Genomic DNA, 19752 nt, shown 5'->3' on the forward strand with positions numbered 1-19752 from the left:
ATAAGTACTAATATAATAATAATAATAATATATTGATAATAGCATATAGTTTATGTATACTATAATAATAGCAGTAGAATATGAAATATCAATTACAGAATATAGACAATAAAAAATAATAGGTTAAATAGTTACTATGAATAGTAAAATAATTTGACAGCATAACTATAATAGATTGATAATTGTAAGTGGTATATTATTATAATAACAATAATAAATAATGTAAATTTATACATTTTAAAATATTATTACATAGGCTATATAAAATAAAATGACGCAACCCTGTCTCTTTTTGTTAAATTTCAGTTTTTAAAAGGTATAAGAAGCTATACAAATCAAGAAATAAAGTAAACGATCCAGTCAAACATACAGCAGGCTACACTGTTATAATAGCCTAAATATATTAAGTTATGAAACTTCACTTTGCCCTCAGCCAAAACAATCTGCCAAGGAACAAATTATAGATTAATGAAACCAAAGATCGCCCGTTAGATAAACACAAGACGAATTATTCTCACTAGACTGACAGCGACGAACGTCAGAACTCAGAAGCGGTGTACGACATGCACTATAGCCGAGGCAAGGCTGTTCTCGGCGGGGTACATGAGCGCTGAACGCCCGCGGGGATCGCTGGATCTCACAACTCCGAAACCGTCAGATAACATTTTTAAAAAGGCGCTATCTTTATAAATAAACCACAGATTTGAGCTTTAAACAACTACATTGTCGACTGAAAAACTCTTAAAACTACATTTCGTGACACAATAACAGTAGTATTTTTAAATTTCGTGGCCTTTCTCCTCTGATAATAAAAATAGTAAATGAAATGCAACCAGAAACAAATTTTCAGTTTTGCTTGAGAAAGGTAATTCCCTGAGACCTGTTTTCAATTGTGTGGCGATTTGTAAAGCCCCAAGCAGCACAAGAAATAGGCATTTTTCTCAATTCTCGTTATGAGAGGTATGGGAAAGTTGCCCTCCGCAGTATGGCGGCGCCGTTGACGTACGATCCAGCGGCCAATAGGGCGTCTATGTATATTATGTCTATGGTTTACTCTTCTCCACACCAGAAGAGGACAGCAGAGGGTGAGACAGCGTGACTGAAGCCCTCGTTTAAAACGGTGAGCGCTTCCATCGGCCTCATTGATTCTAACAACACTGCTCAGGCATGGCCACCTCCTGTCTCAATGCTGTCAGGGTTAGATTGTACTTTGATTATCCTCCTCCCGCGACACCTGAGTGTCGGATGTGTTGGTTGCTGGTGGACTTGAACAAATGCCGAGTTATCGCAGATCTTTCCAGCATTATAAAGGAAAAGTTTGGCCACAGCCGTAAGACTATTTTAGACCTGTTTATTGAGGATTGCTACCTGCCTTCCACAGAAAGTATTTATATAGTACGTGATAATGACAGTATAAGGTAAGAAGTGTATTGTATGATAATATGGTGGACGTTCTTGCTAGGTTAAAAAAACTTTTAAATGTTGATAAGTGTTTATTTGTCATCCCCATTGACAGGGTAAAGGTATTCAGTCCTGTTTATGTTAATGGTGCCGAGGCTTACCAGAACTCTGAAGCACAAATCTTAAAGACCAAGAAAAGAGTGAGAGAGGATGAGACGCAGATCTATGAAGGTCTGAGTAAAAAAAAGAGGAATGAGGATGCTCATAGCAATGGCTCTGCACCAGCAGAGGATGGCAAAAAGAAGAAGAAAAAGAAGAAAAAAGAGGTGAAAGAGTCAGCCACCAAACCTGCCACCCCTCAAAAGAACATTGCAAGCCCCTCCTCTTCGAAAAGCAAGAGAAAAAGCACTTCCGCTGTCGCCATCAGTGACAAAACAACTCGTACAAAGAATCATGAACCAACGTCAAGTTCTTCAGATAGCAGTGAGGACGAATCTCACAAAAAGGCCCCTCCACCAAAACCTAAACCCAAGCAGAATGGTGCAACCAAAAAGCCCGCTCTGGCTGCGCGAAAAGAAAGCACATCGTCGGATTCATCATCTTCGGGTGCTGTTAATAAATCCAAAAGCAGCATCACTGTTCAGCCACCTCCTGTTACACCTAAACCATCTAGCACAAACTCAAAACTTCTACTACAGACACCTCAACGTAGAGAGAGCTCCACAGATTCTTCTTCCTCCTCCTCCTCCTCATCACCCAGCCAAGTCAAACCTGTAGCCAAGAAATCGCAAGCAGCAAGTCAGCCCTCCTCAACCACTCAAAATTCAGTTCAGTCGGTCTCATCTTCTGTGTCTAAAGAGCCCCAGGATAAGGCAGAGAGCTCAGACTCTGATGCCAGTGAAATAGAGCTTGTGATTAAAAAACCAAACCTACAAGGAATGGGATTGAGAATTGCCGGTTTGAGACCCTGCGACAGTGAGGCAGCAGGCAGAGGCCGAGGAAACACAAGAGGTCAGGAGAGAGGCAGAGGTCGAGGTGCAAATCGAGGCAGTTGGAGAGGAGATTTTGGTAGGGCCAAGGGAACACCGTGGAAACAAGACTCTCCTTTCGAGCGGCAGAAACAGAACGATTCTCTGACTAATGAAAGTTTTATTCTGCAGGTGAGATGAATGTGAAGATGTGATTTATTATAAGAAGCTACTGTAATCTAAATTTAGCAAATTAACTAAAGCATAAGCCTGCTAACAAATTCTCCACTACACCACAAAACCTAGGGTTCTGTGGAAAAGATATGTAAATCATATATGTCTGGTTTCACAGACAAAGCTTAAGTTAGTCCCAGACTAAAATGCATGTTTGAGCTGTTTTATCTGAGAGACACTTACACTGGCATATCTTGAAATATGCCAGTGCCATTGTTTTGTCTCAAGATGCACATCAGTAATGTTTTTTTTTTTTTCTTCTAAGGCACGTTTAAAAAAGCTGCTTAAATGTCCTAATTGAACTAAGGCTTTATTCTGGCTTAATCTAAACCCTGTCTGTGAAACCATGGCCCTTAATATAAAGTGTTACTCAGAAAATCTATATTATGTAGGGGGTCCCTTGGTTGGCTAGGTTAGAGTATCTGAGTGTTTGGATCAGGGGTCCCTGGGTTAGGAAAGGTTGAAAATTAAACATTAAAATGTTCACAATTTCTGTCATCCGTCCAGACCTGAACAACACTTTAAACCCAATAGTTCTTTGTTTTTCATACTTTATATAAGTTATAAATGTATTAATGTAATGTATTATCTATGTATTTATTGTTTATTTTATTATTTTTGAAACCTTGAATCACTAACCATGCGGTGGATGTTTTGTGTTGTAGAATCCACCTGAACCAGCTCCCAAACGAGACTACGCCGCTTTACCCCTGCTGGCAGCCCCTCCTGCACTGGGTCAAAAGATCGCCTTTAAGGTGCAATGTGATTTGATGAATGATAATAGAAACACTTGAGGATTTTTTTTTTTTTTTTTATCATCCTGATAATATCATACATACATGATTATTTATGCTCAGTTGTTAGTATAATACTTCCTAGTTTCAGTGAGCACATGTCAGTGATAATTTTTCCATGGAGATGGTCATTGAATCTCTTTGATTGTTCTCTCCTGTCTCATAGCTTTTGGAGCTGACCGAGAACTACACACCAGAGGTGTCTGACTATAAAGTAAGCCATCGTACACCTCTGTAATGTGAATTGTGTTGTGTGCACATTAAAAACAGTCTTTGCTGTTATTTAGGAAGGGAAGATTATTGCATTCAATCCTCAAACAAAAGTGATGGAGCTTGAACTGCTCTCTCAACCTCAAGGTATAACCAACACCTTTTTATTTATTTATTATTGCCACTGTTTCAGTTATATAAATCTGACACCTGAAGCTTGGCAGCTGCTTTATTACGTGTTAGATTGCACTCTTCCTTCTGCAGCAATCATTTATTTTGTTATGTGTCTTTTAGCTCCAGTTGAACCTGGCAAGTTTGACCTGGTATATCAGAACCCTGATGGATCAGAGGTAGTGGAGTATGCTGTCACACACGGATCACAGGTACTGAATGCTCTCTTAAATGTTACTTTATGCTCACACACCCACATCAAGTGGATTTTAGTATGGCTGGAACATTGAATTGACCAATCAGAATTCAGGGAAAGATCTATCTATACATTTAAAAGATTGTATTATGGATTGTAAATGCATATAAACTGATCAGGTATAATACTAAACACACAGGCAAGTTTACTGGAACTACATCATTAGGTGAATGTGTATTAAAAACTTTTTTTTTCATCATTTGTAATTACAATGTAATTTGTAATGAACAAATTAACTCTTGGCTGTTACCTTCTTTGTTGGTGGGGAGATGTTTTAGATATCAGCAAGATAGTCCACGGTAGGCATATGAATAAAAAGCGACTAATTATCGCCACAACTAATTATTTCTCAGCTCATGTCATATGGTGAATTCAGATTTTGAATCATAGTTACTACACTTGCTGGGGAAATGCATTTGACACAAAGGAATATAAAAGTGCATACCCCATGTTTAACACATGCAGTGTATGTCCTGAGCTGACTGCTAATGCGAGTGCTGTTTGGCAAAGCTCTAAACCCTTTTTTGTAGTTTGGATTGTAACCCCATCCCCCAATCCCACACAATTGTTGCTTTCTGATTATCCCTTTTAATTGTTGAAGTGAATAAGGGCAGTTCTTTGTACAAGTGCGTATGCTGTGGTAAGCTAAAACAAGCCTGTCTTTGATGTCTTTACTGCAGCTGACTGAGCGCTGGGATTCTCTTCTGGAGCCCCGGCTCATTGTGGAAAATGTCGGATGATGGTCAGAAAACATGCAGCCTGAGACACACCTATTCGGATGACCATTCTTATTTTAATTCTGTTTTGTGGAAAATTATCATGAAATTGTATTAACCTTTTATTTTTTATTCTCAATGTCAGTTAAATAAATACTTTGTTTAAAAAAAAAAAAAGGGAGTATCGGCAGTGTCTGTTTATATAGTGAGTACAAATAGCCAACCTCTTGGCAAAGACTGTTTTTTACTAACTACTGCGATGCCGAGATTTAAAAAATATATATTTTACAAATAGCATATTACTTATTTTTACATTTACTTTGTAAACTTTCTGTGAATTGCATCAAGATGATGAATACAGAAGATAAGTGAAGTCACCATACAAACCAACAACTAAAAAGCACACTTTTTTTATTTTATCAAAGAATACGCATGGAAATACTATAGCAACAATAGAGTACATTAATGCCCAGTTTATTGCAGAATGAATATGCTCCCGATCTTGACTACGCAGCTTTACCCTTGCTGGCAAGCTCCCTGTAGTGGGTCAAAAATAGCTTTTGAGCTGCTATGTGATTTGATGAATGATAATAGAAATTAAATTATCCTAGTAATAATATTATATAATGATTATTTCTGCTCAGTTGCTAATAGAGCTGACCGAGAACTATTTTTCTGAAATTTAAATTGTTGCATAAACTGTTTTTGATGCTGTTGTTATTAGGATGGAAAGATTGTTGCATTCAATCCTCATACTGTATATACAGTATGTGTGTGTGTGTATAAATACTGAAGCATTTTGAGAGCATAAGGGAGACCATCTCAGTTATGTCATTCTCAGTGCTTCATAGGAGTGGGCGTTCCCTGCAAGCTCTTTTGGCGCAATTTTGTTGCCGTGACTCTCTGATTGGTTAAAAAAAAATTAGGCAAACAGTATAGAGAGAGCCTAAGTCCCTCCCCTCCGCTTCTGGCTCATGGGACCTTATTTCGGAAAAAATATGTATGGAAGTCAATGGCGAGAGATAACTTATCTTTTTATTCCGTCTGAACTGTGAACTGAATTACACATGTGATGTTTGTCAATTTAAAAGATAATTATGAAAGTCAAGAAAGTCGCAGTTTGTCATAAAACAGAAGAGTAACATTTAGTTTTATGTGAAAATCGCTCAATGAACTACATCTCTCGTCTCGCACTATGTACGTCACCAACATGCTCGTATGTGTGCAGTCAAAACACTCAGGCATGACGGCTTAACGTTAAGATTATAACGTAAGACTATAGAAAAAATTACAAACGTTAGCTTCAGTAAAGTTAGCTTCATTCATTGAGAGAAAATGTATGACGTCACATGTGCGCCTTTTGGGTTTGTAGTCTCTGTAATTACGTATTTTCACAGTCTTATACCTCAACGGTTTTACATCAAACTGCGACTTTCTTGACTTTAAAATGTATCTTTTAAATTGACAAACATCATATGTGTAAATCAGGGCACAATTCAAACGAGATCAAAATATTTGTTGTCTCTCGCCATTGACTACCATACAATATTTTTCCGAATAAGGTCCCATGGTGGTCCACCGGAAGGGGAGGAACTTAGGCTCTCTATACCGCCAATTAATAACATCAAAGATCACAATTGGTCTGACTTTAAATGTTTATAAGTTACTACTATAAAACAATTTCCCTCTGGAGAAAATGAATGGAGTTTTTACTTGCAGAACCCAGTCGTTGCACACTATATGCTGCATTTGTGTTTTCTCTCTGGAAGGATGAGGCCGGTAAAAGCAAACATTTTTAAATACAGAGAGAGTCATTCAGATTAAAAAGTTTAAATGATATAAATAAAATCCATCATATGGGTGTATAAACATTATAAAATGTTTAGTTGGAATTACAACAATCCGATTCTTTGTCATGCCATTGTTGCAAGAACTAAATCCTTGGTCTCAAATTCTGTATGTTTGGCCCATGCGAAAGCGGAGTTCTGTTGAGTAATGAATAGCAAAGATAGTATATAATAGCCTACATGAAAATGGTAAGAATATTATTATGAACTGATATTCATTCAGCAGTGCTGACAAGAGTACAGGAACATATATGACCATCTACTACTACTGTATCTGTTTTGAAACTGCTTTGGATTCAGAACAGTCCAAGATTATGTTAAAGTGAATTCAATTGATTTAGTCCAATCAGAGTTTCGTTGAAATTTACGTAAACTGCGTGAACCAATTAAAGCGAGCTAAACACATCCGCATCACAGATGACGTCAGCAGGAGCGCGCGACCCCTCCGCGCGCGCACATGATGGTTTCTTCCAGCTGAGCTGAAGTGATGCTGGTCTGATGTCAGAGCGCTTAGTGAAGCTGAGCTCCGCGCGAGCAGAGATGATGGCGAGCGCGCTCACAGCATCACAACCTCTCTAATACAACGCGTTTAACAGCGCATCATCAAAACAATGGAGGGCAATGTCTTCCCCGACCAAGAACAGCTGTTGGTATTCCTGAAAAAGCTTAAAGAAGTGTTCGACGTGTGCGACGAGGATGCAGACGGATATATTCGGGTTGAGCACTTCGTGGACCTCGGTCTACAGTTCGGCCAAGGAGATGAAGTAAGAACCCGTCTTTACATAATCATTCACTCATTTTCTTGACTCAGGAATGTTTGTCATTAATACTGCAGTGCACTTTTGTACCCTACACCTAACAGTCTCTGGGAATATTTCAGTAAATCACTTTCACCTGTTTGTGCAAACAGGTCGGCTTATATTCTGTAATTGGTGCTGGACGTTTATGGTTCTGTTGTTTTATTTAGGCTACTGGCATTTTAATAATTGCACTTCCGCCAAGTAACCAAGACAACACTCTCCTTCAACTGTGATGTCATCAGCCATCACTTACAGAGTCAACAGTTCATTTTTGTTTTGTTTTTGTAGATTTAACAGATACAACATATTCGAGGAACAAGGAATACATCGCAATATTAATTCCACAATTGCCCAGTTTAATGACAAAATATATAGTTGACTTGTTGTCCAGGACAAACAAAATATATATCCTGAAAGGTACAGTATAGTTCGGCCAAAAATGAAAATTGTCATTATTTTGGTATCCACCTCATGTCGTTCTGTATGACACTCTTCTTTGAGACATAAAAGACGATATTAAATAATGTTGGTAATTAAAACGTTTCCATTCCCTTTGACTTCCATTATATGGACAAAAGTAGAAAGGAAGGCAATGGGAGCCAAAACTGTTTGGTTACCAACATTCATCAAAATATGCTTCACAGAAGAAAGAAATTCATGACATGATGGTTTTCCCTATTTGTTGTACTGAAGACATTGTGATACTTGACATAAACACAAAGGATACATTGAAAACTAGGCTACATATTGAAATTCTTATTTATAATAAGCTACACATTTTTAGTTGGTGATCAAAATAACCATTCATTTCATTTTTAATGTTGATCATGATGTTATATACGTTCTGTTTGTAGAATCTAAAGCAACGAGCAGCACTGGTTTTCTTAAATGTAGATCTTGACCTTGCATTTCTGGCTTCGGTGGGTCAGCTGTGTGCTTCTTGAAGACCTGCCAATAAATACTTTTGTCTAGAAATCTGTCTAATGGACAGCATGTCTCCTCAGAGTGACCAGTCAATACACACCGGCCTGAGTGATGATTTCTGCTGCTGCTGCTGAACATCAGTTGAGCTGAGTTTGTGTATTTTGGTTGAAATTACTGTTTACACTCAGTCACTCAGAAGACAGCTGTAGCGCCATGTTAACAAAATAGAGCAAGTGAACTTTTTTTAATTAATAAATTAAGTAGAAATATTGAAATTGGCAAAATAATGATAACCTGATTGACTTTCATAGATTTATTTAATGCTGTACTTTAAACCGTGACATTGCTTTTCGTTGTGATCGTTTAGTTTATCGGTTAGCTGATCTGTCGGTTCAGCTTATCTTCCAGAGCATGACCAAAACAAACAACATAATGGGAATCACAGGTGCTTTGGCTAATCCTCATTATCTTTTCTTATTTGCAGAGACGCCTGTTATTCTGCCCAGTTGGGCTACATTGTATTAGTCAGTTTAGTCACTCATCGTGCTTTGTTTTAAATTAATTAGACCTTACACTGGAGAATCTGGACCCTGAATGTGCTTTCTCGTGTCATTAGGCAAGTATGAAATAACGGGTATAAAAATACCCTTTTCCTTTACTGTCACCATGGCGATCATGTCTAACACTCTGGTGATGCTGAAAAGGCCTTTCAGTAAATGCTGGGTGGTGTTTAAGATAAGGACATGCAGGTTGTTTTGGATCTGTAAGTTTAGGTTACATAACTTTACAAAAGATGTCTTGATTTATCTTGAGATTGGCTTGAGATTGTAGTTTGAGTTTTGGTGCTCTTAGTTGACCGTAGCTGAAGTATTTTCTTTACGTCACAAATTATAGTCTGTTTTTTTCTGCTCAACCATGTGCAACCATTCTTGGTTGGCACTTGCTGTTTTATTCAGCTGATTAAGATGTTTAATTGGCTTCCTTTACACATTCAATGAATCCATAATGAATTGTGGTGCCTCAAGGCTCTTTGTCATTTAAAATAAGTCTCTATGGTCTCAGTGGACTGCAGTAATGGAAACGGAATGAGCAAACCTGCCGCGGTTTGCCTAAATCTTTTTCAGGAAATCTTGATGCATGTGCACTGTGCTTATTTCATATTGAACATGCTTACATTCAGTATTATCTAAAGGGATTTTTAGAGATTCAGATTTATTATTTGTTTTTCTAATGATTTACTGTATCTTTAGGCTCTCTTATCCCAGTCATTTTGGATTATTAATGTGATCATTAAGCACTGAGATCATCTCATTTGATTTCAGGAATTACCCATGCCAGCTCAGACAGTATATTTCTACAACACATTAGGTCGTGCGACTGTATTGCTTGCTAAACATAGTGAGCAGTGGTGACAAATGGGTTGATTTTATCTGATTGATAGTTGGCACAAAGGGGAAGGACTCCGTAAGAGTCACCCTTCTAAACCTTCAGTCAGCGCCGTCCCAAGTATGGGTGTCCGTCCCTAGTGCAAGGTAGCGGAAGCGGAGCCACCCCTCGGTCCGATAGCATTCGGGGGGTGGATGGGGTTCCATTCTGAGGGTTGTTCCAGAGGGTGGACGATCTCCCCCTCAGTCCGTTTTAGTGCTGGGCAAAGATTAATCGCATCCAAAATAAAAGTTTGTGTTTGCATAATATATGTGTGTGTACTGTGTATAATTATTTTGTATATATAAATACACACATATGCATGTATTTATTTAAGAAATATTTGCATGTATATACTGTGTATATATATATATATTTATACATAATTTATATTATATATAAATATAAATAATTTATATATAAATAAATAAAAATCTTAAATATATATATGCATATTATATATACAAAATAATTATACACAGTACACACACATATATTATGCAAACACAAACTTTTATTTTGGATGCGATTAATCTTTGCCCAGCACTTGCCGCGGGTCTCCAGACGGCCCTGCCTTCACCACAGAATCAGAACAAACCAAAATACAACTGCTGCTCTGGACAAACTCGCAATGTCTTGCGGTATGTAATCACCTCTGAATGAGGTGCAAATTATAATGTGGATACTATGTAAATTACATTATCTGAAATGATAGTTTAACATTTTGCAATTATGTTGTGTTTTCTTTGTAATGTATATGATTTTCTGAAGTGTCTCAGCTGTAAGATATTACCATTTAATTATCGGATTTAATATATTGGCCACATTTTCTTAAAGGGGGTGTACAATGGTGTTTCATGTATTCAGAGTTGTTTACAGTGTTAAAGAGATGGATTCTCATGCTTAACATGGCCAAAGTTTTTTTTTAAATATTTTGGATGAATAACAGAGAATTTCTGTGCCGAAAATCTTACTTCCGGGTTGGTACAAGTTTTGGCTGTTTTTTTTTTTACCGTGGATCTAATGACGTAGACCAGAGTGGAACTCCTTATATGAGCATTTCTCCCGGAAAAGCGCGACCGCGCACCTCAACGCGCTTCAACAGGAAATCATCGGCAGCGCTGCATAGTGTCTCCAAAGTGGTTTTGGTGAGGGAAAGCTTACCAAAGAACCCAGCGTTATGAACAGTGGATGCAGAAACGAGTTGTGTAGACTGTTTGTTCCCTGCATTTCGACGATGAATGTTTTATAAACAAAGCCCAGATCGACGGATTCTCTCTATGGCTCTGGCTTCGTCCACACGGCCCGCCTCCAGACGCTCGTTTTTTTCCGGAAAGACTCGGTACAGCCTATTTTCTCTTATAAATATAATAAAACTAAAAGACTTAGATATGAAGGATGCAATACTACTCTATAGGTACTCAAGATTAACAGGAGATTGAGTGAAAATGAGAATTTCACCCCCCCTTTAATGGACCGATAACGATACCATTAAAAATTAACATATATCGACCAATACCGATATGGAGGCCGAGGTATTGCGCATCCCAAATTTTTATGGTGTTTTTGTATGTTATTTTTAGTTGTATTTTTGTATTTAAGTACACTGCTGATACACAGCAAATCTAGTGTACACCAGAAATGGATTAATAATTATAATAATAATATAATGATGATGGATTATAGGTACTGGAAATTGCTTTCATTTTTCAGCATCATTACTCCATCATTACTCCAGTCTTCAGTGTCACTTTAGAAATCATTCTGATATGCTGATCTGGTGTTGAATAAATATTTCTTATTATTATCAATGTTGAAAACAGTTCTGCTGCTTAATATTTTTGTGGAAACTGTGATGCATCTTTTTTCAAGAATCTTTGATGAATATAAAGATCAAAAGAACAGCATGTATTTGAAATATAAATCTTTTGTAACATAAATGCCTTTACTGTCAATTAAACATTTTTTTGAATAAAGTTTTAACTTCTTTAAATAAAACTTTTAATGAGCCCACACTTTTGAATGGTATTGTAAAGTAAACTGTTATCATATTCTTATGTTATTTATTTTTTGTTACATATTACTCTGTTACTTTTCATTTATTTTCCGCTTTCTATATTTAACTGGATACTATTATAGCAGAATAAAATTGAATAATAATAAAAAAAAGAATCCTGTAATAAGTGCAGCAAAAAAATAGCTGTAAAGTTGTGCTTGTCATTAGTCAGAAGCAAATGTTTTTGTGCCATGTTGTACCATTTGCTGTGATACAGTTCAGTGCTTTGTGCAGAAGTAAGTGATGTAACAGCATGAGTGTGAGTGTGAGGTACAGTCACAGATGACTGGTCTCGCTACATGGATTCTGAGTCACAGTTGTGAGGAACAGTCATGATAGCAGCTTGAATGTTTGTGATGACCGTCTCGAAGTCCTGGCAGGTCTTCTCACCAATCCGTCCTCCATTTCTTTTCTTGAATCCATTAGTTGCATTCAGCTTTAAACCATTTAAAATGTTATCACCCCTTCTTCCATTTTCCTTTCCTATTATCTCACACCCTTTCCTTTTTCTCAGATGCCTTTTTCAGGTCAGCTTTTTCTTCATCCTCCATCTAGTCTTCACCTTCATTCCTTATTCCTCCCTCTCATCTCTCCCCTCCCCTTTTCCATCTCCTCCTCCAGTCCGTTTCCTGACGCTGTATGAGGATTGCAGTGATTGATATGCATGAAGAGCACGAGGATGTTTCAGTGCAGAACGTGTGGTGAACGTGTGCCTCCGCTCTTCTTCCCCTCCCACAGGCTGCACTGTAGTGGCCTTGAAGAGTGCTTGCTAACATTGAGCCCTTGACACAACGCTCATTCACAGCAGCACTACTTCACAGGGACCCTGATAGATCAAACAGTGACAAGATGTGAGGGGCAACAGCATCTGACAGAGCTTTAATTTAATCGCTCATTGATACTGTATGACTTGTCATGGCTAGATGTAACAGAATGCAGAATTGAAAACAAGAATGGTGCTTAACTCATCACGTATGACTGTGAGGACGAAGTTTGATGTGCTCAGTGAGTTTAAAGAAACAAATTGTTGGTAATAAATCTGCAGCTAATCTGGACGTGGTGTGAATTTTTTTATTTTGCTGATGTGGCCAGTTTTAGTGATGTAAACTGAAAACAACTGCTCCAAAGAACATCTTTAAAGGGTTAGTTCACCCAAAAATCAGTTACTCGCCCTCATGAGCGTCCTGCCATTCCAGACCCATAAGGCTTCAGTTCATCTTCAAAACACAAATGAAGATGAATCTGAGAGATTTCCCTCTCATTCCCCTTAAACTTTCACACTTCAAAAAATTAATAAAGGCATCATAAATCCAAGTCTTTATATTTGAATAAAAGCCTAAATTGAATCTGTTCATCATACTGTATAAAGCGATCATGTTTCTTTAGAAGACTTGGATTAAACTGCTCAATTCATATGGATGTCATTATGAATTTTTTGAAGCGTGAATGTTTTGATGTAATGGACTTTCGATGGAGGGACAGAAAAAATTATAAAACAAATCTTCATTTGTGTTTCTAAGATGAACAAAAGTCTTATGGCTTTGCAACAATATGAGGGTTAGTGATGACAGCATTTTCATTACTGTTAAAGTCCCCCTGTAGTCAATAATTCTATCCCTTAAAACTTCTCTTTGATCACCAAAATGACATATTTAAAAAAAAAAATTCCTTGAAAAAAATTCTTCATTCCTTAAAATAGCTTGAATGTAACTCCCTTGCCTCATTTAGTATACGCGGTTCTATGAATATGAGAATTAGCCCCGCCTCCCCTCACTTGCACAAGCTCAGAGATCCGTTCGTTGACGTGATTGGTTACAACTTACAAGGTAGTTTGTGACGTCAGAATCACCAGCGATTTCATCTTGCATTTTTGAGTTCACTGCAGTTTTAAAGAGAAAATACTCAGCTATAGTGTTGAATTATATATTTGTACATGGTTTGTCTTAAAGCATATTAAAAACACCACATAGACTAAACAAGACTGGACCGAGTACAATCGGGATTTTTAAAGGTGATACATTCGGCTATAGCAGCACAGTCTGTACGCCAGTGCACACCTCACCTGACCACCTCATTAAATGCAACTAATCGCTCTCCTGTTTCTCCACATCCATTGATATGCAAAAATGCTACTTTACTTTGATTGTTTAACATACTGTATATGAGGTCTGGTTTTGATTTATTTATGTACACTGCGGTCGTTATGATTTTTAAATTGGTTTTGAACAAGGCTGAATTTATTTGATCACAAATACAGTAAAAACGGTAATATTGTGAAAATATTATTGCAATTCAAAATAACTGTTTTCTATTTTAACATAATTTAAAAATGTAATTTTTACCTGTGATGTCAAAGCTGAATTTTCAGCATCATTACTCCAGTCTTCAGTGTCACATGATCCTTCAGAAATCATTATAATATGATGATTTGATGCTCAAGAAACGTTTATTTTTATTGTTGATAAAACAGCTGTGCTGCTTAATATTTTTGTGGAAACTGTGATGCATTTTTCAGGATTCTTTGAAGAATAGAAGGTTCAGAAAGAACAGCATTTATTTCCATTGACAGTAAAGTTTATTTCAGAACAGAAATCTTTTGTAACATTATAAATTTTTTTTTTTTTTCTCAATTTAATGCACCCTTGCTGAATTAATTTATAAAAGTATACATTTCTTTAAAAAACAAAAAAAAGGACTTACTGACCCAAACTTTTGATTGGTAGTGTGAATGGTATATGAATTGCATTTTTCGGTAGGCTTCTCTGAATTACTTTCTCTGCCTGAGCTGAAGTAGAGGAATTTGGGGCAAGTGATTTATTTAGCTCATGTGTGCTCCTCTGTGTGCATGCACCATTACACAGATGCATCACATCACCTGCTTTAATGGCCACTGGGTTTCAGCTCTCTGTTAGAGCTATTGCACTAAACACCTCTTTTTCTGTGGCAGCGTGGTGAATCATCCTAGCAGGTTATAAGGCGAGAGATTCAAGACTGAGAGGTTGTCAAGAACACTTCTCCTCCTATTGGAGTTGAATATATTTAGAAAGAAGTGACGTTGTCAAGGAGCTGTGTGTGAGGTGTGAAACACAGTGACGATGAATTCTGTGTTACCATGGAACGTTTTCTCATAAACTCGAACAAGTCTGGCAGCCCTTAAGGGCAACTTTCCCATAGGAATGAAAAATGACTAATGAGGTCTTCTTGATATCTCCCTCACCATACAACCAAGGTAGCTGGCAAAAACAAACCTTAATGTCTCAGTTTCATATAGATGTGAGAATGAAGACATAGAGAAAAAGGACATTTCAATCTCATCTATAGGGGCTTTCGCACCGGAGGAACCTTTTCATAGTTCTTAGGACTATTGGCGGAAGTACCCGGATTTTGGCGTGTTCGCACCGCAGGAACTATTTTAGCTCTAGGAACTACTTTTGGAGGAACTAATTTAGCTCCTACTTCAGAGTAGGGTCTACAGCAGCGCTACAGGAACTATCCGTGACGTTAATGAACGCTGATTGGCCGAACGCACGCGAAACACCAGCACCCGCCATTTTTAAAAAGGCTGTGTAAACGCACAGATTATAGCCTATATATTTACTCCACAAACTAACTCTACGAACATGGAAAACAGTGATAGATGGGCCTCTAAACCTTTACGCGTTAATCCAACGCAACTTTGAGAGAACCAAGCTAAACACGATCACGTATTTCTGCTCAGCTAACAACACTGCACATCAACCACAAGGCAAATGCTAATAACTTTTCATTTACTGTCTATGTATAATAGTTTTATCTAATAACATATTAGACTGTTAGACAGATCGTAAACTAATGAACACGGAGAATGTGAGTACTGTTTGCTTAGGCTCTGGCGTTCTCAGCGCCGTCAAAATAAAAGTCACAACAACAAGCGCGGCTTATGTCATTTCAGAGTTCCTACTGGCGGTGCGAATGCAACCAGGAAAACGTTCCTAGGGGAACCATTAGTTCTCGGGGAACCAGCCTGGTGGCTAGGCTAGTCCTAGAACTATCCGGTGCGAAAGCCCCTTATATCACTATGAACTTGCTATGAATATTTCTCATCAAATTCTTCCAAGACCAAATTATCTTAGATATGCTTTTTCACATTTCACATTTGATAGCTTTAAACAGGCTGTATGTTAACAATGGTCTGTGTGTCATCTTTAGGAAATGTTGGACAAGAACATTTGAGACTTAAACATAACTGAGAACTCTTAAGTCTTCTAAGTCACGAAAAAGCAACCGCTGAGCAATACAGTATTCACTGTTATCAGAAAAACATGGTTTATAAGATACAGCTACGCTTGGCCAAGGTGTTTGAAGGCAAATCGTCTATGAGTTGAGTAAGCGAGTCGTGTCACTTGTCAGCAGAATGTCAGGATCAGTCCATTTCTCTTGGACAGCTGTCCGACACAAAGACTTGCTGACAGTGGGAGACGACACATCCTGACAGCAGCTGCTCTACTGCATCATCTGTGGGAGATGAAGCTGACCACTGATAATACACACATCTTCCCATTTATCTATAGGAAGGTACCATCCTGAACATGTCAGGTGATCACCCTCCTCATTAAGGTGACTTTGTGCTTCCCATTCTCACGACTGTCCTCTTTTTTTCTTTTTTTTTCAGGTTAAGAAGTTTGCCAAGTACCTAGATCCCAATGCTCATGGCAGAATTAACTTCAAAGATTTCTGTCATGGAGTGTTTGCAATCAAAGGTAAGAGGACGGTTCCCCTCAAGCAGTATTTCATTCCCATATATACCATTGATGAATCTGTTCTCATTACATCAAAGGGATTCTAAAAACATCAAATCAGAAAATCATAAGCTACACTGCAAAAATAATCTTTTTCCAGTAAAAATATCAAAACATCCTCAAAACTATATACATTTACTTGAGAAGAAAAACGGTGTAAAATAATAATTAATTATTAATAATATTAATAATATTATTAATATTTAATTATTAATAATAATATATATATATATATTTTTTTTTTTTTTTTTTTTTTTTTTTTTTTTTTTACCTTTACTGCAGGGTTCATGAGGAAATTGTTGGGGGTTCATTTGATGATGAAAAGTTAATAATGAATTAAATCATAAAATTGTAACATTAAAACAAATAAATTAAATTAAATACATTTTAAAATACAAAACAATCAAAATACAATAAAAACCACAAAATAACACATTAAAAATAATTAAATAATTAATTTGTTTCCCTGCATGTTATGGGACCATTAACCAACATCAGAGAAATGTGAACATGCAAATGTGTTGTTAAATTATTGAAATATTAACTTAAAATCTAAGGCAGTACTTTAAATTAATATTTTAGGTAAAAGGGGATCAGCAATCAAAAAAGTTTTGGAATCCCTGCTTCACCCCAATGAAAAAGGTTTAATAATTAAATAATTCAATAGAAATTAAATAAAATATGTAAATGTATCTTATTTTGAAGTTATTTTTATTGGAAAACAAGATTAAAATACTGATTATGAAAATAATTTTTATACATACTATAGCTTCCTTTCAGCCCTAAATGTTCATACTGTGGCATCAAATAAAGAGCACATCTCTTATGTTCTGTCACACACAGGTTTTTATTTCAGCACAAAGTGTGCCAAACGATGAATAAATGCAATTTTATCTCCAGACTAGTATTACCACTTCATTTTATTGAACAATTCATCTGAAGAATCCAAAGATCGATAAAGGTGCACCTCAGCTCTGTCTTTTTAGCATTCCCTTCTATGTGTAGAATTGCAAGGAATAATGAATAGCTTGAGTGAGCACAATCTGATTAGAGATCTCTGCTTCAACGCTGAACACTCTTGATCTGCCTAATTGAAAATAACCACATTTGAACAGCAAATTTACGAGCATCTCTGGGTGTGCCTTTAATTAAGGTTTATCAGATTGAAATATTTTCCCATATAATGACAGCATAGTAATTCACTTGTTAGCGTGGGTTGTGCTTCTCAGTTAAAAGAAGGGGGGACTTTATTCCTGATTATAGTGTCAAGCATCGCTATGGGATATTTTTTAGGGTTTCACAGACACTGTCTGTTACTGGGTAATCATGGTTCAGCAGTCTAATTTCACATTATTTATAGCTGTTTTAGGACACTTATTGTCTTGTCTAGATGGGAGCACTCGCTTTTCCCTATTTCACTGTCATTAAGAGCACAGTAAACAGGGTTACATTTGTCAGGCAGGGACACTCGCGCTGCTTGGCAGACCTTTGAAGCCCAGATCTGCCAGCTGAATGGGCAGGCCACAGGCAGGCACGGGGATCCGGGTACAACGTCTCTCTGTCAGCGCCCTGTGGAAGTGACTGAAGAGGTAGAAGTAAGCAGGCCAAATGGGCTCCAGGCCGAAAGACTTTGTCCCAGAGTGTTTAATGAGCCCCAGTGGTCTTCCCACTCACTCTTTCCTTAATGAATCCCCTAATCCCTGATCCCCAGCACGCACACCAAGTCTACAAAGCTAAAGCCTATGTTGCCTATCCTTTTGAGGTCCCATAGGATACTCTGCTGTTGTGTATGTTGTATTTAAAATATTGTACCACTGCTTTACTATTGGTCTGCCTTTGGTATCTGCTAAAACTGACCTATTGTGTACAGCGTTATATATTTATGTATTGCCCACAATATGTTCCCATTTGGGACATTCCCGGAGCCAAGTCGAGCTGTGGCCCACTTGAGATGTTGCACAGAGCTCCAAACCTTCACTGCACTTCATGTTATGTGACTATAAATGGAGTCAAGGCCTTGGCTGCCCTACGCTGTGGCTCTCAGTACGTTATTTATTCATGGCATTTTACTTAGCCTGTTGTATTTCTGCAGATGGGCCTGTCTGTTTGTGTGTGTGAGCAACAATATAGCCTTATATTTAAGAGAACGATTCCCCTTTCCAACATAATATCTAATGTTGAACTTTCAGTTTTTATCAAAATGAGGATCTTGACATTTTTCTTGTAAGTGGAGCAAAGGAGGCCTAAATTTTACAGTGTGTATAGTTCAATAATTCAAACATGGGTTGAGAGAAGATGTCGTCAAATAGGGATCTGAAATTTAAAGTAGCAGAAGCTGAATTATACGTACTGTACAATGGCAGCAGTGTCTGGTAAATCAGAAAGCCACATTTCTTGCACATCTGAGATTCTCTAATGAAAAATATAATAGATATAAGGAAATCCTTCTAAACTAATGTAGTTGTTGTGGTGATGCAAACTTAATCAATAGCTTCATTTTGTACTTTCATAAAGCACATTCGAAATTAGAATTAAAGTGATAGTCCAATCAAAAATGATTTACTCACTAGGCCTGTCGCGATAGTCGATAAGTCGATTAATCGCACGATAAAAAAAATGAGCTCGATAATTTTTCCGGCCGCGATAATTCCATTTGCATGCTTGTTTGTTTTCCTCGTCTCTCTCTCTCTCTACCAAAGAGACTGGATGACCACTCTCGGTTCTTTAGCGTATAGGAGGAGTGAACCCTCTTGTTGTCAGTTGCATGGTCTTTGTGTGGGGAGGCGGCGGCGCGGCACTTGTCAGTCACATGGTCTTTGTGTGGGAAAGGCGGGACTGTTTGCGGCTACTGCCGGGAGAGAGAGAAGACGCTAGTTGTGAGTTGCGACAGCGAGCCCGATCACATGAAAATGCATATCTATACCACGAATGTTATTTCTCGTGCCATTTATACGCCAAAAATAGTTTTTGCGTGCATATGATACGCTCTTTATGGCGTGTAATACGCACGCACTCCTCACCCCTAATCCTAACCAAGTATTTTCAGTGCGTAGCATACACACGCAATAAAGTGCGTCTCCGTCTTCCCGACAGTACACAATCACTTGACAAAGTAACAGGAGGACAAAGTAACAGTGCAAAATTGTGCGATATGGCTTGTTGAGGCTTTTTT

At 37.6% G+C, this 19752-nt stretch overlaps 2 protein-coding genes across 3 annotated transcripts in view; both read left to right on the forward strand.

Moving 5' to 3' along the window:
• The first annotated feature begins 1062 nt into the window (after nucleotides 1–1062).
• Nucleotides 1063–4914, forward strand: coil (coilin p80). 2 transcript variants are annotated; one of them, XM_081368355.1, is made up of 7 exons: nucleotides 1063–1418; nucleotides 1517–2561; nucleotides 3269–3358; nucleotides 3564–3611; nucleotides 3685–3754; nucleotides 3902–3990; nucleotides 4715–4914. In XM_081368355.1, exons 1-7 carry the CDS (start codon nucleotides 1168–1170, stop codon nucleotides 4772–4774), a joined length of 1653 nt encoding a protein of 550 aa, XP_081224481.1. In that variant the 5' UTR covers nucleotides 1063–1167; the 3' UTR covers nucleotides 4775–4914. The 2 variants fall into 2 exon arrangements, with proteins under 2 accessions (XP_081224481.1, XP_081224480.1); XM_081368354.1 differs by lacking the exon at nucleotides 4715–4914 and having other exon boundaries at nucleotides 1114–1418; nucleotides 3902–4165.
• Nucleotides 4915–7010: 2096 nt separating this feature from the next.
• rab11fip4a (RAB11 family interacting protein 4 (class II) a) overlaps nucleotides 7011–19752 on the forward strand; it is a 44679-nt gene continuing 31937 nt past the window's right edge. The window contains exons 1-2 of the mRNA XM_081378288.1: nucleotides 7011–7361; nucleotides 16454–16541. Coding sequence (XP_081234414.1) covers nucleotides 7209–7361; nucleotides 16454–16541 — 241 coding nt within the window. The 5' untranslated portion in view covers nucleotides 7011–7208. The remainder of the gene's footprint in view (nucleotides 7362–16453; nucleotides 16542–19752) is intronic.

Source organism: Scardinius erythrophthalmus (genome assembly GCF_964197995.2).
Source record: "Scardinius erythrophthalmus genome assembly, chromosome: 1".
Taxonomy (NCBI): Eukaryota; Metazoa; Chordata; class Actinopteri; order Cypriniformes; family Leuciscidae; genus Scardinius; species Scardinius erythrophthalmus.

Bases quoted from the DNA above. Each gene is read 5' to 3' on its own strand.
- coil (XM_081368354.1), top strand. From the start codon at position 1,168: ATGGCCACCTCCTGTCTCAATGCTGTCAGGGTTAGATTGTACTTTGAT. The intron at 2,562-3,268 runs GTGAGATGAATG...TTTGTGTTGTAG, and splicing joins ATGAAAGTTTTATTCTGCAG to AATCCACCTGAACCAGCTCC. The intron at 3,359-3,563 runs GTGCAATGTGAT...CCTGTCTCATAG, and splicing joins GTCAAAAGATCGCCTTTAAG to CTTTTGGAGCTGACCGAGAA.